At 37.9% G+C, this 21529-nt stretch overlaps 2 protein-coding genes across 2 annotated transcripts in view; one reads left to right on the forward strand and one right to left on the reverse strand.

The window, feature by feature from the left end:
• Nucleotides 1-13604, reverse strand: part of LOC108361366 (uncharacterized) — a gene marked incomplete at its 3' end in the record, with an annotated part of 166799 nt that extends 153195 nt beyond the window's left edge. The window contains exon 1 of the mRNA XM_017613972.1: nt 12598-13604. The remainder of the gene's footprint in view (nt 1-12597) is intronic.
• A 5002-nt stretch (nt 13605-18606) lies between these two features.
• LOC108361370 (protein phosphatase methylesterase 1) lies at nt 18607-21238 on the forward strand. The gene is made up of 8 exons (XM_017613982.1): nt 18607-18694; nt 18759-18991; nt 19051-19249; nt 19308-19417; nt 19474-19785; nt 19857-20105; nt 20647-20804; nt 20867-21238. The coding sequence occupies exons 2-8, from the start codon at nt 18918-18920 to the stop codon at nt 21016-21018; spliced, it is 1254 nt and encodes a 417-aa protein (XP_017469471.1). The 5' UTR covers nt 18607-18694; nt 18759-18917; the 3' UTR covers nt 21019-21238.
• The last annotated feature ends 291 nt before the right edge of the window (nt 21239-21529 follow it).

The raw sequence follows: 21529 nt of genomic DNA on the forward strand, positions 1-21529 counted from the left end.
CGGGTGGAGCGCTCAAATATTTGCGGGCCAGATCTGTCAATTTGTCGTATTTTAGTTTAGTTTTCCACCAATCGAGAGGATTTTTACCAAGATGAGCTCGTTTTTCTTTAAGATTGGCCTTCAATTGAGCTTTAATTTGACATTTTCTAATGTCTCCAGATTCTACATCCGAGTCTTCGCTTTTGCTGGAGGAATCTAAAATTATTTCTAGGTTGCTTATAAGACTTTTAGCAGTACTTGTTGAAGGCCCATCAATGTTGCTTGTCCGCACCCTGGTTAGACAGACCTAGAGCCATTGCAACAATATTAGAGTGGACTCTCTGCCCATGTACACATTCGCATTCGCAATCGTTTTTATTACTGTCGAATGTCGAATGCGAATGTGTAAAGCGATGCGAATCATTCGCATAACGAATGCGAACGCAAATATTCGCAACATCCCTGATACATACATACATACATATATATATCTGTTACCGTAATATTAAGCGAGACAAAATTTACGCTTCCAGAAAATAACTAGTGAGCGATAGGAAAGCTTTTGAAAGCAAAGTGAGTGGCAAGTGAGCTGTGCGGATGCTGTTGTGTTGCGCCGCCCATATGTACATATGTATGCATGAATGTGTTTAAGATAAAAGCGCAAAACACGTTTACGAGTACATTACGTTCCGACAGAGCCGATCTAATGGTATGATAATGACCTTGTCCACCAGCGACCACACCAATGATTTTCGATTTACATCGTTTTAGGTATTTAAGTGCCAGTGGTGGGTAAATGTTGATAATCAAAGCAATGCGCTACTGATTCGATCAGAGCCGCGATAAGCACCAACTGCAGATGTAAATATTTTATATTAATCCATTTAAATTAAAACATCATCATATGCTAATTTCATACTTGGAGCACACGTTTGACTTTCTATGCCTCACCAGGCTGGTTATAACAAGCCGCCCCCCCCCCCCCCCCCCCCCCCCCNAGCACACACACGCGCGCCAAGCAGCAGGCTACTAATGACGACAATGGATTACTTATGATTTGTCGGTCAAGCGAAAGGCCGTGGCCAACTCTGTTATCCACCTAAATACAAAGGTGAAAAATACGGCTTGGCAAGAGGTTATTTCTTCTGCAGATACTTGGTAAGCACAATTTGGGGTATCGATGAGTAAGCCGAGTGGCCCCTGACGAGAGCAATAGCGATGCCTTTCATGCGGAAGGAAGAACTGAAAATTTTGAATTAAATATGTATGTATATACTTTCATTTCCAAAGCAAACAACATTACTACTATTTTCTTAAGGTGATCAATGAACGTTAAAGGTATAATATTGTATTTATGCAGTTTAAAACAAATTACTTTTTATCATTCAACCTATTTTTACCTCGATTTTTTTTAGCTTGTGACAATGGATGTAACAATGTAATAATGATGCGCCTAAAAGATGCAGCAATTTCCATTATCAAGTTACATACCTAATCAAGGCCTTTGTTTGAATGAACTCGACAATATGTTTGCAACTTGCTTGGAAATGCATTTATATTTTTTATTATCACTAAATTCTTAAGACTCATTAATATGCAATAGCATGATTTTTCATTACTCTCCCTTCTTTTCTTTTATAATTTCGTCACATTTGGTAGTTAAAACAATCACTTTAATTTTATTGTAAATCTTCACTTTTTAAGAGTTTCCACAGATTTTATAGATGAAATACTCATTTTTGTGCAATTTTAATGCAAATATTATTAGCCGACAACGGCCGTGTGCAGACCTCCATTGAAATGCATGTGCATCGTCACTACACTCGAACAAAGGCGCACTAGTGTATTGACGACGAAAAAAGACGCGTAAAAAAATTCTTACGAAAAAATACGCTTAAGGTAAAATTCTGAGAAGAAAGACGCGTAAACATAGATTTATTCCTGGCCAAGGACTCTCACTTCAGCATCATTCCACAAAAACTCTTTGGGGAATTTACTTACTGTTACACCCGCAAACATAGTCGAACGCGAAAATAAGTTTACGGATCTTTCTTCGCCGTCAAATATTTTAACGCGTCTTTCTTCACCGTCAACTATGTTAAGAGTCTATCTTCGCTGGAGTTTTTTGACTCATCTTTTAAGCTCGCGCCTTTATTCGTGTCTAGTGACGATATTTTTAACCGACTTCAAAAAAGGAGGAAGGTTATCAATTCATTGGAACAATTTTTTTTTATGCATAAATACTTTGGATCACGTGAATTGAATTGAGTGGGTCCCATACTAATTTGGTTTAGTTCTGATCACTAGATCATGAAAAAATTAATCGTACTCATAAATTTTTATATGAGCACTGAAGTCGGTTGTATTTTCTAAATTTCAACTTGCAAGACTTTGTGAATATTACTAAAAAAAAAAAAATCAAAATTTTAAAAGATTGTACATGTTTGCGTACATATTAATCCACGCACATTATATAAGTGGTGCCACGGCAAAGTTCTCGAAGGAAACGAGAACAGCATAATCACAGCCATTAATATGCTCGAAGTGGAATGTGGCATGACAACACATGTGGCATGCGCAGCTGCAACAACAACACCAGCAACAACAATTATACTTATGGCTAGTGTTGTTCCGATACGAGTAACTACAAGTAATTACTCGATACATTCTTCAAGTACTGAGTACTTTTTGTACTCGAATCCTTCCCGCAAGTGGTTTGGTGGGTATCGAGTACGCGATTAAAGTTTTACTTGATTTTCCAAAAAATCTGAATTCCGGTTCTGACAATATATGAATCATGCTGTTGTGGTTTTTGCACCACGTTAAGTTGGCTAATAAAGAAAGTGTCAATTCCTGCTTTCCCGTACTAGTCAACTATTAAAATTTTTCAAGATACAAACTTGTGGCTACTTTTCGGGTAAGTTTTGGTCGGAGAGTACTCGAACCGATTCTGTTTTTCTTCACATGACATAAGTATTTACAATGAGTTCGATATGAGTAAGTATCGAGTACTTATCTCCGATACATTTGTGGCATCGATACTTTTCTTCAATATTTTTAAAGAGTACAGGTATCGAGTACAAGGTCTTATCGGAACAACACTACTTATGGCTCGAAATACATGTGCTGGCGCTGCAGCAGCCACAAAAAAAAAAGAAACAATGCAGATACTGCCCGTGGCATACAAAAAGCGAAAATATTCCAACTTAGAGAGAGCCAATGCAATCGGCCTGAAAACGCACAAATCACACACTTGCAAATAATTCGGTTGCAAATGCAAATTTTTTGATTTTTGCCACAGCAAGCATCACAAATTCTAAAGGGAATCTATTTTAGGAAGGAGCAATCGATCACAGCAGAATATCTTTTTACAAAAACGGTGACTGCAGTACATAGCTTATTTTAGTTGTTTCTCTAGCAATTTGTCATTAAATTAGTTATTTAATTGGTATTGCTCAAACTTAGCAAACAAACAAATTTATAAACTAAAAAATCTTTTTTTTAAACTGGAATTTCGCCATGAAAAGGCATGGCGCAAGCCGATCAATCTATCCTCTGGAGTATACATACATAAGTAAATATATACATATATGTACATACCTACACATACTAGTACATACCCCAAATACTTCTGAAATTAGCTGCGTTAGGCACTTCTTAACGCATCTAAAAATGGGGCTGATATTCACTACCCTGTAGGATATCGGGTTGGAGTAGGAGTACTCAACAAACTAGACGTAAGTAAGTAAATGCTTGTAACCAGTTACTACCACACCCATAGGCCTATTTATGTACATTTAAGATTTCGTATCTTAAGCTGAAATTAGTCAAGAACGCAGAACGTATACTTAAACGCAGAATTTTTGGAGCCCTCAGTGTTGCTTACTACAGTGTTGCCACTCATCAATGCCTTACCTTTTCAACTACAATTTTTCGTGCTATAATTGATTGTAGCTAAATATAAACTACTTAGTTTTCAACAAAAAAAACCTTATTCAATAATAAATTTCAAATATTTTAAACGTATTTTGAATAGGAACTTATAACTTTTTTACCATCTGCAAAACTGACGAAGTGGCAACCATCTAAAGAAGGAAGAAATCAGCTGACACGGAAAAATCTAAAATTCGCAGATTTCTGCGCTACGGGCTACAACTACAGAAAAATTCTGCGGTGTTGAGTTTTCATTTACATGGCGCTTTGGTAAGACGGATCGTGTCAGCTGGCTCGGGATTACATACCGGTAGGTCCATTTGACCGGTTTCTGCTTTCAATGCAAGAATGCAAGAAGGAACGAGGACACGAAATGTTAAATGTAAAGAAGCCTTTGCGTGTGTTTGGTCCAAATTATTAACTGGTTACAAAAATTTATGTAGGTCTAGTTTATTGAGTACTCTTAGTCTAACCCGATATTTTATAGGGTTCGGTACTCGTGTACACATACATATGTATCTATGTATGTACATACATTTGCACACACGGAATTACATTGAGAAAAGAAATCTTTAACGTAAGGTGACGTTCTTAGTTTCACTGAAAAAGACTTCAATTTGATGAGCTGGCGTGCAACTTAGGGAGCATCGCGTGTCATACAGCTGTTTCTATTTTAGTCATCCCAGATGTAAAGGCGGGAGATGGATATGCATATATTTCATATGTAAATAAATACATATGTACGTGCATACATACATACATACACGTGTGCATATGCACAATATTCTTTATGTAAACCTCGATCACTTATAAAACATGTAACTTTTAAGCAATAAACAAAACCGACCTCAACTCTGATATAAAAATTTAGGAGTTTCTTCAAGATCCAATGATCCAACCGAGATACCAACTTTATTTTAAAAAATAATTATAGAAATCGGTTGACGTGGTCCCCAAAGTTATGCGGCAAAAAAATATTCCGACGAATTGATATCCTCCTCCTTTTTTGAAGTCGGTTATAAATGAAGACCAATTTTCTTCTAATGGCCTTTTGTTAAGCTATACATCTTTGAAATTTTTTTTACACAACATAAGTAGTAGAAGAGCTGGCGGTCATTTCTGCATACTTAACTCAATGAGCGATATATATGTACATATCGTCGTTTAAAGTACAGAACCGCGTATCGTCGTTCTGCAAAACCCCGTAACTAACATTTTTTGCCAAAAATTGGATTTGCTCACCGAAACTCTTTAAATATACTACTTAGCCTTAAATGCGATTATGTACTTTATAAAAGAGAGAACCATTTTAAAATTAGGCTCTTTTTACTCTCTACTATAAAATTTGGGAACCTTACATACGCGATTTTGTACTTTAAACGATATGTACATACATATTTACAAGCATAGACACTTTTTGGGGAATGCCTCTGCCCGACATTTCCTGCGTTACTCATCAACTTACATACATATGCGCATACCTCCATATGTATGTACATATGTCTGTATTTCACCCCCCATAAACGCTTGCTCGATGTTGTCGAATGTAATCCGATAGTTAGCTTGTTAGACCCCTTTCAGACACGTCAAGTCTTGCTTTCAAGTCTGCTCGATTCGTAGGCGACGAAGGCCACCTGCAGATTTAAGCACTTGTGTGTCTTTTCAATGATACAGGATAGTACGCCACTATTACCTTTTTTGAAGAGATTGTTTAATGTTGAGTTCCCTGAGGGTCAGTGCTGGTTTAATTTCAGCACTGTGCCCACACTCGTACATTGTCGAATCTTCACTGATGGCTCCAAAACTGTGTCTGGGTCATGATCTGTGCTCTTTTTCGAAGTTAATGGGGATAGGATTCACTTTTCTGTTGGGGAATATGCTTCGGTCTTCCAGGCTGGAGTAATTGCAATCCTCAAAGCCATGAACTGCGTGGTGGAACGTAGGTGGAGCGGAAGGAGTTTACGTGTCTGCAGCGACAGCCGAGCTGCACTTAAGGCATTGGCCAGCCCTCTACCTAACTCCCAACTTGTTTGACAATGCAAGTGTCGACGAAATTATTGTGGTAAACATAACAAGCTTGCTTTACTCTGGGCGCCAGGTCACTCAGGATTTGGCCAAAATTGGCTCAGACCAGGCATTCCTCGGTCCGCAACCAGTTTTAGCACACCCACTTTCCAAATGCTCGGCTCCCTCATGAATTTGTACGTGGAGTATTTGTAAAATAGTTTATTTGTGTTGATGGCATCATTTTTATTTTTATCGCTCCGAGTTTTAAAGTGAGGTGGAAAATATTTATCATTCACATTTTTTAAACACAAAACTTAAAACAACAAGACGGCTAAGCTTTTGACGACAAACTTTTAATTCAGAAACTGACAATAAAGAAAAAAACGAGTCTAGCAAAATCGGTGACAAACAACCAAGCAAGCAAGAAGCACAAAAAATGTTCCACCGTCTCATACTCTTCAAGGCAGGATGAGCAAATGGACTTGTCATTTACGCCTATCACAGTCAGGCGTTTGTGCAACGTGAAGTGACCAGTCAGCAGTCCAACAAATTGTCTGCAGTGTCGTCTGCTCAGTGAGAGCAAAAAACTAGATAGACCTTCTGAGATTGAAGGCAACATGAGTTTTGCCCACCTGCATCCCCTCGATGCCTCCCAGCCATTGCTGAGCGAAGTATTCACCCAGTTTCTGATGGTTGATTCGATGGTGGTAAAAAAAATATTTTAGTTTTATCACTCCGAGTTTAGTTTTTGAATCTTCACATTTCATTTTTTTAAGAGCTTTGGGAATATTTAGAAATGTAGCACCAGGGGGTCCACAGAAACCAGTAAATTTTTGAAAGGGATCTACGAGAAGAAAAAGTTTGGGAACCTCTGTATTAGTTAAATATGTATTTGTTTGATTTTCCCTTGTTTGCTTTTAAATCGGGGTCAATGATGTTGCGCTAGAAATGTGCGTTGTTTTGATTAAATGGCTTCTTCGTGAGATTTCGAAAGACATCTAGGCGTCTAATTTGTTGTGCTTGGGCTTAAGTAAATAATTTAATAAACTTTTTAGACATTTTTCGGCTAAAACAAATGAGTGGTGTTTGCTTCAGTACGGAAACCGTTATTTTATGTAATTCATATGTTCCCAATTGTAGGAATACCGCGATTAAGTGGTGATCGAATTTAATATTCAAAAAGATCTCCCAAAATACTTTCCTCCAGTTTTCCAGCATAATAAGGCAAAATTACATATACATACATACACACATACATAAATGCATTTCTATGTACACTTGTAAGGTAGAATTTTGTGATGTATTTTGGAACGAATTTCCGTCATCCCTTGTCGAAATTTTTCGAAAAATGACACTGAAGATGGCACGAAGCCGAAACCGGTTTGTCTCCAAATCAAATTTGACAAGGGATGACGGAAATTCGTTCCAAAATACATCATACACCCACCCTGTCGGAAACAACAACAACCAAAAAGGAAATCGAATTTTGTATATTTATAGAAAAAAAAATAAAAATTTAAATAAAAATAGTTTCACTATAACAAAAACTTCATAAATAAAAGTTTCTAGATTTTTACAAAATTTAGAAAAATGCATACAACTTTCATAAAAATTTCAAACTTTTTAATCAAATTTTTTAAGAACATTTCGAGTATGCAAGTAATGTGCAAATTATCGGTGATTTTTGAAATTTTTTTGCTGACGATCTCGTGTTGTGTTTATCGTTACTTTAATGTAGAAAGACCTCAGCTCATTTTCTTTCGGAATTCAGCTTGTACAAAGGTCGGTAGATAACTCACTAAAGGCCTAATAGAATTTAAAAACAACGACTGCATCAATAAACTGGGTTCAGTGTTTATTAAAACATACATACACACACATATACATATGTATGTGCATAATAGCATAATTGTTTACAATCGTGTGTGCGTATTAACAGTCTCAACATTTTGCTCACAGTGTTTACGTGGGAAATATAAAAACCTAGAATTATAAAGACACGATCGTCGGCTATCAACACTTCAAGTCTTCAAGTACCTCCCTTAGTGAGAGTCTTACTTCAAATGGCAATTTCAATTAACACATTTACTAATTGAGGCAATATAATGAATTTAGTATATCTCCCAAACGTGTTGAGTTGTTTACGGTTTTCTAATTGTAATTTCCAATGTAAAGTGTGTCTATACATATGATTCTAATATTAGAGATCTTTTGTAAATTTCTTATGTGAAGTGTATGTGAAATAAAATACCTTGTACATATACGAGAATGTTGAAATAATGATTATTTATACATTTTTCTTGTTCAAGTGTAAGGTGTCTTATTTTATAGATAATCATATCCACAACCATTGGTCTCGACGGAATATGCATGCTGATTTTGAAAAAATTGGGTCCGTCGGTTGGAGCATACGCTTCCATTGTTCGATGTTGGCGTCCGGAAATAGAATTCATGACGTCCCGAAAGTAAATGGCCACCTGTCTGAACCATCCAGAAATCAACGGCGAGCACCGCATTTGTTAATATATGTAATACATAACCGCAACAAGGAGCTAAGTCGCCCGCTGGCAACACCTGAGGCAAGGACAAAGAGATGGTGTCAAGTTGGCACTACTTACATTCTAAGTACTTACTAAATTTTTGCCGAAAAACGAAAGCTAAGCATTTTTTCTTTTCCCAACAAATTTGCAAGTCAAAAGCGACAATTAATGTAACATGCCATTAGTAGGGTATTCGATTATTCGTCTTTTTTCAAAACCGGTTTTCGAGTTACTTATTCGAAAAATTGCAATTTAAAAAAAACGGTTCCCAATTCTGAAATTAAGAAAACCCGGATAAACCGATTTTATTTTACATAGTTTTCATACAGAGAAAATGCTTATGTTGGTGTGAAGTCATGACCAAAAATTACGATAAAACTATTAACGGTAAAGATAACTTTTATTTAAAAAACAGTAAAGTAAAATAATTTCAAGGTTTGTTTTAAGAGAAAAAGTAAAACAAATAAAAATCAGTGAAAAATTCACATTTGGTTTTATTTTAAAATTTGTAATACTCTATTGCATTTATTTTGACTTTTTTCGGATCTGAATAGTGCTCTTGCCGCCGTAGCCGGGAGGTTCATGGCTCGAGTTCTGCCCCCAAGAACATCAAAAAAAAGTCTCGACAGACAATGGCAAACATCAGTTTTTGCAATTCCCGGAGCTATAATGTTGTATTTGTTATTGACGTTGTTGCCGTTTGGCCCAGCATGTTAAATTTTACCTCTCTGAACTTGGCAGGACAACTTTTTCTCAAAGCAAAAATTCCTATCGCATAATTTGCCGTAAATTATCCGTTGTTTATCCGTGAAAAGAATTATCTTGCCGCGGAAACATTTTTAAAAAAATATCGAGTGCCCTGCTAACTTCCGTGGAAGCAAAATAATTCTTTTCACGGATAATTTACGGCAAATTATCAGATAGTTAGTTTGGGTTTAGCTGGTTTCCTTCATTGGTTTTCAGAAGGTGCACTGCTAACTTCCACGGAAGTTAGCAGGGCACTGGATATTTTTTAAAATATGTCCGCGGCAAAATTATTCTTTTCACGGATAAACAACGGATAATTTACGGCAAATTATCAGATAGTTAGTTTGGGTTTAGCTGGTTTCCTTCATTGGTTTTCAGAAGGTGCACTGCTAACTTCCACGGAAGTTAGCAGGGCACTGGATATTTTTTAAAATATGTCCGCGGCAAAATTATTCTTTTCACGGATAATTTACGGATAATTAACGGCAAATTATGCGATAGGAATTTTTGCTTTGAGAAAAAGTTGTCCTGCCAAGTTCAGAGAGGTTTAAATTTGTTGAGCATCCCTGCTTTAATCAAGAAAGCGTGAGCCAAAATTGTCAAATCAGCTGTAATATTTTATTTATTTTTTTATTTTATTTTTTTTAATCTTTTACTCAGCCATCGATATGTAAAAATGTAAAGAGACAGAATTCATAGATAAGCTGTGCCCACGGTTGCCATATTTGTTCCATTTGGACCAAATCTGGTTCCATAATTTTTCGTTTTTGCAAAATGGTCCGTTTTCTAATTCAATAAATATTTAATACTTTCTATATATTTCGTAGAAGCGCCGTTTTACACTGTTTCGTTTGTGTTCTAAGCGTACCAATTAAAATGGACACAGAGAAAATTTTCGAACGTACTTTGTATGGAAGAAAATGCGTGACACTGTCAGCACAAAAAAAAAATCAAAAATCAACGGGGTTTTCACCAACTTGAAACTTGCACTTTTCTATACTAAAACATAATGGCCTGCATCGCAGAATGCCGATTTTTTGTGTAAATATTCTGAATAAAAAGTTTTAAACTTGTCAAATTTTTATAATTTCTGCACAAAGTTTGAAAATTGGACTTCTATAGTTTTTGTTAGTTGAGATATACTTTTATATGTAACTTTAGTAGAGCTTGACGACAACGATTGAGGGACTAACCGATCTAGCCGCTACAACAACAACAACAGTCAAAACTTCTCAAAATGTCGCGGCCCTATGAATTTGTCAGACAATATACATAAATCCAAAGAATTGAAATACTTAAGTATTATTTTCTTGCGTTTTTATATAATTTTTAAATATATACATACATACTAGGAATGTTAATCCCGGGATTCCGGCTTTTTTACGGTCCCAAAAATTCCGGAATTCTTGGCATTCGGGATTTGTAATTTGCACTGATGGCAATAAAGAAACTCTTTTTCCATGGCTATATTTCCTTTTTTATTTAATAATTAATATTTTTTATAAATGTCTAGCTCATTATGCATATAAAATATACTGCGCAATAGTAAATTTTAAACACAAATGTCAATATATTCGTGAAACCATGGGTCAAATTTAGTAAAATTACGATTTTAGTTTTTCACTCTGACGTCAGTAATTCAAAAATGATTTAAAAAATTCAGAGAAATGTGCTTAGAGAAAAAGTATGGGTATCAAATTAAAGAGGAAATCCTGTAGAACTTAGACCGATTATAGTTTTTAGTGCAGAGGGACTAGTAAGTATTGAAAATGTCCGCTTAATTTTTATCCTCAAAATTTCGCAATATTTGTTTTTGAAAAAATTACCTATATGTTAAGGACTTATATAAACTCGATAACGTCCTCGAATTTCGTCCTTCTAACTTCATCAGCTTAAAAAATTAAAAAAATTCGTCCTTGCGAAACCAAAAAAATTTTTTTTTTTAATACTAAAGAAATTGCCTCTTGCATTTGGTACCATTATTTTTATTCTACATAGCATTGAATTTTTCAATAAATTGTGATAACGACATCCCGAAAATCCCGGGTTCGGAAAAAGCTGAAAAATTAACATCCCTATTGCATACACATGCACGCATATAATTTAAATGTTAATAAATGTTTGGCCCCTTCATCGAAATGGTACTTTTTTAATTTATTTTGAGCCCGAATTTTTATGTATTTTTGTTATGTACTTTGAGTTGTTTATCACTCCTTACAACACATTCAGCGCTTGGCGAAGCCTCGCGCATACGAGGCCGGCTAGTCTACCTATAAATTAAAACAAGGTCTCTAAACATTTGTTTAAGCTTTTAAAGTTACACATTTTAAAGTTAAAGACATACAAGAATACGATACTTACGACACCGTTGTGAATCCCTCACATATGTCCAACTCTTGGGTACTGTTTGCGTATTTGTACAAAGATTTTGGGGTGTTGTGCCCAAACACGTAATTCGAATCAAAAAACTTTTACACACACTTGTAGACAACAGTTCACGCTACAAAAATAAAATTTACTATGTCTGTGCACTAATTTATTAAAAATGTCGGTTGGAAATATTGTGTTTCCTGAAAATTTCCGAGCTGACCTTTCAAACAATAAAAAAAAATGCCAGAAATATCTCTGCAAAAGGTGTTCAGCCCCTCTTCTTCGGCAACACAGAAAGGAGGATTCTACTTAGTGAGGGTTATAATCCTTTTGCAAAAAAAATCCAAATTTCCCCTATATTCAAACAGCTCCCAAGGGGCCTGTGGCGCGGTGAGGGGGAGGAGGGGTGACTTTTCATAAAGCGGCGTCCATCCTCTTTCGTTTCAGGGGGCTTTATATATATTTCTTATTTTTTGGAATGAAGTTTTTCTATAAAACAAGCAATTTTAAGCAAAAAACACAACCGACCTCAATTCTGATATTATAATTTAAGAGTACCGTTAATGTCTTCAAGATCCAATGATCGGATCTAAATAAAATTAGTATGGGACCACCTGTGAGACATTACCTTTCCGATTATCGAAATCGGTTAACGTGGTCCAAAGTTATGCGGTATCTAACATAAATAAAAAAATATTCAGACGAATTGGTAACCTTCTCCTTTTTCGAAAGGCGGTTATCAAGTAATAAGTGTAAGTGAAAATTTAATTTGATTCGTTCTCGATTTTTCGGTTTTTTGGTGTTTCTATAATTCGGTAAAGCGAAAAGATCAGGTTTTAATCAAATTTTTTTAATCGGTTTAAAACCTGAATAAAAAACTGTGATTAATCAAAAAACCGAATCTTTGGAAACGGTGCCCATCCCTAATATCCACTGCACGAACAGTCTTTTTGTATGTATGTAAATTCACTCACGAGATTCTTTAATATTCTGTTTTTATTTATGTATACTTTGATCTTACCTTCTACAAACTGCATTTATGCTTCGTTCTCTTCAACTTTACTTGTTCCTCTTCGCTTTAACTTGGCAACGTTTTATCGGTATCGATTGTGGTATTTTTGTCGTTGTTGCAAGATTTTTTGTCACTATTGTTTATATTTATTACTTATACTTCGACACATGTTTATTTGTACCTTTATGTCCATTTCACAGCTATTTACTCGTTGCTGCTAGGGCTACAGGGTATTTAAACGGAAACAATTATTCGTTGAAACAATGCCGACGGCATAGAAGTCCAAGTTGCCACGAAACTTTAATCTTTTTTTAAGCCACCACCTGTTTCGTGATTGTAATAAACATTTTAATCAGTGCTCCAAATATAGCACGGCATCTCACATGCACACTTTTTTATTGGTACTGCTGATGGAAATTCTTCCAAGATATTTATTCCATACTTCACTGTTTGGACTTTGCTCCGATTAAGTATGGCGGTGATTTTTTTTCAATACCGACTTTGTATTAAATTTTCTTTTGTAGCATATATGCATGTGAATTTCGCACTTCTACTTTGAATTTCTGTTTTATCGTGGAATATCAATCAATGCGGCAGTCACTTCCGCTTCATGTTTTATTAAATTTTATATCCTTTCAGACGCACATCACAATTGACTTCTCTTGATTTGCACGCTGACCATCTTTTTCTTGCATTTGCTTTCCACCACTTTTCAGCGCACTTCTCTATAAACTCCACTCACACAAATAACCAGCTCTACCATTTTCTGCTTGCCGTTGCAATTTGCTTTCGGTGCATTTTGCACCCACCCTCAACCATTTATTTTGGCCGAGAAAGTTTATTTATATACTTCGCTATTGATTTGATAAACTGAATATGCATTAGAATAATTGGTGAATGAGTATCCATTATAGTAGAAAATTACAAATATTTTTCACCCATTTACTAATGAATTTTAATTGAAAAACGCAAGGTATTCACACACAACATCTTGACACATACTTCTTTATCCAAGCGAAAACGAAACACTGAAGTTTTTAAAATGACGAACATGCAATTAACCGAAACGTTGCTAAAACTTCAAAGCAGGCAACTCTGAAATTAACAAGGGTTCAAACTCGCTCATATTTAACAGGTAGTAGCAGACTTGATTTTTTTCGTGCTTTTAAGCTGATGTCACATAAAATTTTGCTTCGCTTTACGTGACAGATTCGCTTTGACAGATAAGATGAATTGTATGCAAATGCACAAAGCATACCACAAAGATCGTTGAAGCTGCAGCGCGAAGCGAAATTATGGCCAGCTCTCATCTTTTGCGCGCTTTGACAATCAGCCGGTTTAATATTTATTTTGTTTCGTCCAAATTCGAGTTTTCACGTAGACGCATAAAACTTAACTACATTGTTGATATTTTTAAAGCAAAATATATAAAATACACAGCAATTTCGACGAGTAAAAAAGCAGTACAAAATTGTTTTCTTGGCGTTCATTGTGGCGTACCTCTTGCGCCTGGCGCTTTGCTGGCAAAGTTATAAAGCTGATGTCACATAAAACTTTTGCTTCGCTTTACGTGACAGATTCGCTTTGACAGATAAGATGAATTGTATGAAAATGCACAAAGCATGCCACATAAATTGTTGAAGCGGCAGCGCGAAGCGAAAAGATGGTCAACTCCCATCTTTTTGCGCGCTTTGACAATCAGCCGGTTTAATATTTATTTTGTTTCGTCCACATTCGGGTTTTCATGCAGAAACATAAAACTTAATTACATTGCTGATAATTTTAAATCAAAATAATTAAAATCCACAGCAACTTTGATGAGTAAAAAAGCGGTACAACATTGTTTTCTTGGCGTTCATTGTGGCATACCTTTTGCGTCTGGCGCTTTGCTGGCAAAGTTATAAATGTCACGCAAAGCTACAAAGTTTTATCTGGCATCAGCTTTTGTCTTGCTGTCATCTCTAATTTGGCGCGTCCAGCGCTAAGCAACTGTCAAAAGTGCTCATGCCCATACAATACACGGTGCAGCGAACAAAGGTGGCGCCGTCAGTGGTACCGCTACTTTGGTTTTGCCGATTTTGACAGTTGTGGTAACTAGTAAATAAACCTTTGTCTACAAATCAGCGAAAGAGAAAGTTGAATTATAAGTGAAAAATCAGTCTAAATTGTGTTAATTTGCAATTTGTGAGTGATTTTTGAGTTGAACACTGCGTAAAAACTAATACAATGAAGTGCTGTGTGTTATATTGCGACAGCCGTCAAGATGCAAGAAGCATAGATGCAAGTGTAGCGCTGAGACGAATCCCTGCATTTTGTGTACATAAGGCACGGCAAAGCCGTTCCCGAAATGTTTATCTATTATTATATTAACAGCATTTCCTCACAATGATTTTGTTTCTGCTCCACGCAGCCTCCATTAGCAAGTTAACTAATCAATCCCGCAGAGATGCTGCTGCAGTTTTCTGCAGCAGCCTTAATTGCAAAGGAATGGAGTGCACTAAAACGTTTAATGTTGGCTTTGGATTCGCATACGTCTCTCGCTTAGTATACATGCCCCGCAATCTGCTGATGATTTTCAACTTTTCGAGGTGCTCACCAGATGCGTATCCAACTGCCAAGTGAGCCAACCTCTCAATCTCGGAGGCGAATTCCTGTAAAGACTCGTTAGATTTTTGGTAGCGATTCTCCAACTCTATCCAGTAAATTTGCTTCCTGTGCACGCTACCATAACGTCTCTCCACGGCACTCATCAACGTATCATAATTGTTCCTCTCATAGTCAGTAATGGTCTGCAAGATTTCCGCTGCAGGTCCTTTTAGTAAAACAAATAGCGCAGGGGATTTATCGTAGATAGTCCACTTGTTTGCTGTAGCCATTTTTTTTCGAACTGGAGTTTAAATACTTGAAAAGGAATCGTGCCATCAAAGGATGGAGTTTTTACCTTGGGTGCGTTCGTCGAATTGCCTGGACGATTCAACTGCAAATCTCGGAGACCACCTTCCAACTCGTTTACTTCAGCCTCAACTTTCGCCTTAATTAGTTCCTCGATTTTGTCTTGCCGCTCCTCGATTTTATTTTGCCTCTCTTTGAGTTCCGCACTATCTTTGACTAAATTCTGCCGAATCTGTGTGATCTGTCCTTCCACCTGGGACGACACGCGTGTTTCCTGTACTTGTACCTGTGATGAAATCTCCGACATACGTGTATCCTGCGATTCCTTCAGCGAAGAAATTGCAGCCAATGACATGCCCATCTCCACAGCGGGAGCCTGTTTCTTTTCTCCAACCTTCCTAGATATCTGTTGCACATCCTTCGATGAACGAGCAGCCTCTACCTTCTGTTCGTCCTTCGTGGATGTCGCGTCGTCCTCGCGATGGAAGTCGTATTTGTCAACGTCGATACCTTCCACTTCCATAGCCTCTCGCAGTCGTGATACTAACTCCACTTTTCTTCCGGAGGTTGCTCGATTTCGCTTCTCCAACTTCTGTTTGAGTTCCTTGATCTTAAAGTCTTGAATTTTTGGCCATTTTTGGAAGTTTCTCCTCTGAGATTTATTTAACAGTCCCAATTCTGACACCACTTGTCACGATTATCCTTGACTAGTTGATGGATTTACCAAAATCCTTTCGGTTCATATCGCTGGATTGTTAAATAAACGCTCATGATGACCAAAGTACTATGATCTTCATCATTCATTCAGCATCAGCATGGTTTCCGTAAAGTGCACAGTACAACAACAGCACTTAACGCCATAAATGCTCACATAACTCGTGGCCTTAACCGTAAACGTCCCTGTGAGAGAACGATTCTAGTAGCGTTGGACCTGTCAAAGGCTCTTGACACTGTCAGCCACTTCAGGCTCAAACGGTGGTCAGCAAATTATCTGAGTGGTCGACACTCGTCGGTAATGTTTAGAGACAAATCGAGCAAACCTAGAAAAATAAAACAGGGGGTTCACAGGGTCGTGTCCTTTCCCCGCTGCTGTTTAACTTTTACATTTCAAAGCTCCCTCAACCACCAGAGGCAGTCTCGATTGTCTCTTACGCCGACGATTGCTGGCGACTGGGAATGGAATTGATGACCTGTGTTCGAAAGTAAACGGATATCTCTCCGAACTTTCTCGCTTCTTCACTGCAAAGTGTCTAGCCCTCTCCTCTACGAAATCCTCTGCGACCCTGTTCACAACCTGGACGAAGGAGATCTGGAATTCGCGTCGATGACACACCAATTCCGACGGTGAATAACCCCAAAATACTCGGAGTAACATTCGACAGCCTGCTCTCCTTCTCTGCGCACGCAACCGCTATTGTCAATAAAGTACAGAGCCGCAACAAGGTCCTCAAGTCGCTAGCCGGCAGTACTTGGGGCAAAGGCAAAGAAACGTTGCTGGCAACATACAAGGCAATAGGCCGGCCGGTTTTGAACCACGCAGCGCCAGTGTGGTCGCCGGGGACTAGTAGGACGCAGTGGACGAAGCTACAGACTGTACAGAACACCGCACTCAGGACAGCGACAGGATGCCTCCTGATGTCGCCCGAACACCATCTCCACGGCGAGGCGCAAATGCTCCCCGTAAAGGAGCACAACATAATGCTCTGCAAACAGTTCCTGATCGGGAGCCACAGAAGTGGCCACCCAAACAGACAGCTGCTTGTAGAGGAGCCCTCGCCTAGGCACGTCAAGAGGCATCTATATGAACTGACGGACGAAGTCCAGAGGTTCATCAAGCAAGCTCTGGACCCGTCAGCTTACCGACTGGCCCTGAACGGCATTCACAGGGAGTCAGTCTCGAGCTATGTATACTCTAGACCTGTGAATGCCCTTCTAGGCATACATCTCCCGGACACAGATGAGACGGAGCTTCATCTGCCTCGGGAGACATGAACGACACTAGCACAACTTCGCTCCGGCTACTGCAGCAGGTTAAACTCCTACTTGAGTAGGTTGAATGAGGATGTGCCGAATGAGTGTCCGGCATGCGGAGAGACCCCACATGACTCGAAACATCTCTTCGCATGCCCGGAAAACCCGACAACCCTAACGGCCTTGTCCCTGTGGACCAACCCCACAGAAGCTGCACGCTTCCTAGGGCTGCCGTTAGTGGAACTTGACGATAACGACTGAGATACCAACCGTCCTGGGCGGGGTTGTTGTAACCGCTACAACAACAACAACAAGCAATGACAGACTAGGTTCGTTCGCGTAGCTGTTAATTGTTCATGTTTAACTAAAACTTACAAGTTTTTGCGTTCGCGTACGCAAAAAACTTGCAAAGTAGGGGAAATTGAGAGAGCAAACTGACATTTCATTTTGAGGGGAAGCTGCTGGTTTCTGCTGGAAAAATTTTTGCCAACAGGAAAACAGCTGATTAAAAACAGCTGGTGGGCATTTACGCAAATCACAAAATTGAATTTGATGGTTTGGAAGATAAAAATTACAAAATGCGACTAATTAAACTTGTAAGAAATAAGTAGTTATTTGTTTAATCAATAAACTGTGTCAGTATAACACTTTGCGATGACTTTTCGTACGTTTTAAATTTTACACTTTTGTATGTAAACAAAAATTATATCAGCTGTTCGTCTAACTTGCAAGTTTCTGCAAATTTTCTGTTCGCGTACTATTTTGGATATTTCTCTCTTGTGAGAGAACAGATGACATTTCGCCGAAATTTGGCAGTTGGTTGGTTTCTGCTGGAGATTTTAAACGAACGCACCTAATATATGTTTGTGTATACATTCATTTGTCAGTGCTACTAAAGTTCTGCCTATTATCAGTGGCCCGTAGTCATAGTCAAAATAAAGTCGACTTTAAAGTTAGTTGCAGCTTTTTGACATAATTTTCAATGGGATATCTGTCAAAAAAGCTGCAACTAACTTTAAAGTCGACTTTATTTTGACTATGACTACGGGCCAATGAAACAAATTTTTATCGGGATACGGATCATTTCGCGCGAAAACACAGCAAAATGTGCATTGGATTCGCCTTGGCTACAGTGTTGCCGTGCAGTGTGTCGGTGTAGTACACAATCATCGGTGTCAGCGCAGTAGCGACTCTGTATTGCCCAGCAATAAAACGAACACAGGTTGAAAATTCTCCAATCGTCGTAAGTAGCATAAAACCGTGTACAAAAAAATATAGCTTTATGTTTATTTAACATTCTTGTTTAGAACTCTCGATTGCAAAGGCGCCTAAGAAGGTGTCCTGACCATTACTCTAGTTGAATAGCCGGGGATTGGAACCAACAGAAGAAAAATATATGTATATGGCACTAGCGCATCAATGAAGTAATTTCTAAGGCACGGAATTTTAATAAAAAATAACCAAAAATGTCCAATTTGCAACGCACTATTCTCAAAAATCGTCTCCCACCAACTATTCCTGGTGGACGCATCGGTAGAAGGTATGGTTTAGTTGTAGACTTTAATAGTCGGTTGTTTCGAACACTAAACTTTTTTTCAGTGATTCATTCAAAAAGTCTCGAATTCGAGATTTCAAACCGACACTTTGGAGCGATTTCTTTGCTGAAAAGGAAGATGTAATTTTGGATCAAAATCGCACTTTTCGTGTTTACCGCACAAAGCTACCGCAAAAGGCAGGACCAGTTCTATTGCTACTGCACGGCGGTGGATATTCTGGATTGACGTGGTCACATTTTTGCGTAATATCTCAAATCTCTAAATTAACTCCGTTAAAACTCATTGCTGCATCTATTTCAGGTGGAGATAACGCGTATTATTAATTGCCAGTGTCTTGCAGTCGATCTACGCGGTCATGGTGATACCAAAACAGAACAGGAAGACGATCTCTCTTCAGATACTCTAGCCCAGTAAGAAACACTTGTAATTATAGCGACATATGGATGATAAAACAAGATTTTTGTAGAGATATAGGTGATCTTGTGCTAAAGCTTTACACGGAGGACATCCCACCCATTTATCTGGTTGGCCATTCAATGGGCGCCGCTATTGCTGTCCACATTGCACACAAGGCGCTCATCCCGAGCATAATTGGCATCACTGTAATTGATGTGGTTGAAGGTACCGCAATGGAGGCACTAGCTAGCATGCAAAGCTTCCTGCGTTCGCGTCCAACCCATTTTAAAAGTATACCGAATGCTATTGAATGGTGCATAAGAAGCGGTCAAATACGCAATGTGGATAGCGCGAAAGTCTCAATGCCGGGACAAATTATTAAGTAAAGTTTGAATCAGGGTAATTTTGGTAATGGCAGAAATATCTTACACAATGTCATATTTGTATTCCTAGTTGCACAACGAAACAGTTAGCTACAAATGAGCTACCTCTGGCAGACGATGATATCGACGATGGTGCTGCAGGAAGTTGCTTTACACATCCTTTCAGTATTTCCGAAGACGAAGAAATGGGCAACGATAACGGAACTGGCCCAACAACTTCTGTGGTCGCTGCCACTGCCTCTGGCAGCGAGAATGACAGTAGTTCTGATTCTACAGATTTTAAAAAACCTTGTACTATACCTGATGATACCCACAAGAGGTAATTAACACCCCTATTGCGAGTGTCGACTAGTAGTAGATAAACGACTGCTAGTCGATTATCGATTATCCGTGGTATTTTCAAAGTATTTTTCTTGTTAAATAAGTGTGTGTGAATAGTTTATAGTCGCCTATCCTTCTACAAACAAACAGTTGAAGAAAAATAAGCGATAAAAAACTATACAGTCGCTTATTGAACGAGAAATCGACATGCACAATACCAAGGAAAAGCGATAATCGAATAAGAGTCGTTTGATTATAAAGACTGTGTTGTTGTAACAACATGGAAATTGCCCAAAGGGGTTTTAGGAAGTACTTCTAGGGTGTACTATCCCTGATTAGATATATGAATTTAGTAGTGATAGTATTAGCCAGATATGAATCTGGTTGCTTACGTTACGTAGGCGCCGACTGTCATAGAAACGAACACATAGGCTATCCCAATGGATACAGTCTGTTACGCCACAATGGCTCTCGCAAAAATTCCTAAATGTAGTGGAAGTGATTGTAAATGCGGCTCATTAATTACCTTTCTTCAACAGGTATACTTGGCGTATAGACTTGTCCAAATCGGAAAAATACTGGGTAGGCTGGTTTACCGGGTTGAGTGAAAAATTCTTAAATTTGCGTGTTCCGAAACAACTACTGCTGGCCAGCATTGATGGCTTGGATAAGGCTTTAACAGTAGGTCAAATGCAAGGTGAGTTCATGGATGTAAGACGAACATTTTTAAATAAACTATATAGCAACTGTCTTTAACAGGACGCTTTCAAATGCAAGTTCTGGCTCGATGTGGACACGCTGTCCATGAAGACCGTCCGTACGAGGTAGCCGAAGTAATAAGTGGCTACCTCATACGAAATCGGTTTGCTGAAGCAGTTGGTGAATTTCACTATCACTTACCAGCATGTTAAATATTTCTGAGTGCCAATAAGCAGTAAAAGAAAATTGGTTGAATTAAGATGCTAAAACTAAACCTCGAGGAATGCCGTCAAACACAAGATCTTAAATATCTGGGTATATTCCACAAATATGCAGAAATTTTAAACGCAAAAATAATTATATTGAAGGAAATATTAATATTTAAAACTTGCATTACTTAATTGAAGAAATTTAAATAAATAATTTAACTCCATTGAACTAAGTCTGATCTTTAATAATTTCTTTGTATATTTGTATAATAACTTCAGCGTTTGATATGTACGTATGCATGTATGTATGTATATTGTGCTTAACTATTAAGAAAATGTCCACGCAGTTGCACTTCACCCTGCTCTTGTTGTGGTATGTAATTTCCCCGATCTTCGGGATGCAACATTTATGCAACACTGAGGCATATATGTATGTAATCTCGAAAAAGATCTGGCCCGGGTATTGAAAATCGTAATTTTCTTATAACATTCTGGAAATTGTATACTCTATTTT

The sequence above is a fragment of the Rhagoletis zephyria genome, unplaced genomic scaffold, assembly GCF_001687245.7.
Source record: "Rhagoletis zephyria isolate East Lansing unplaced genomic scaffold, Rhagoletis_zephyria_1.1 Rzeph_scaffold_00745, whole genome shotgun sequence".
Lineage (NCBI taxonomy): Eukaryota > Metazoa > Arthropoda > Insecta > Diptera > Tephritidae > Rhagoletis > Rhagoletis zephyria.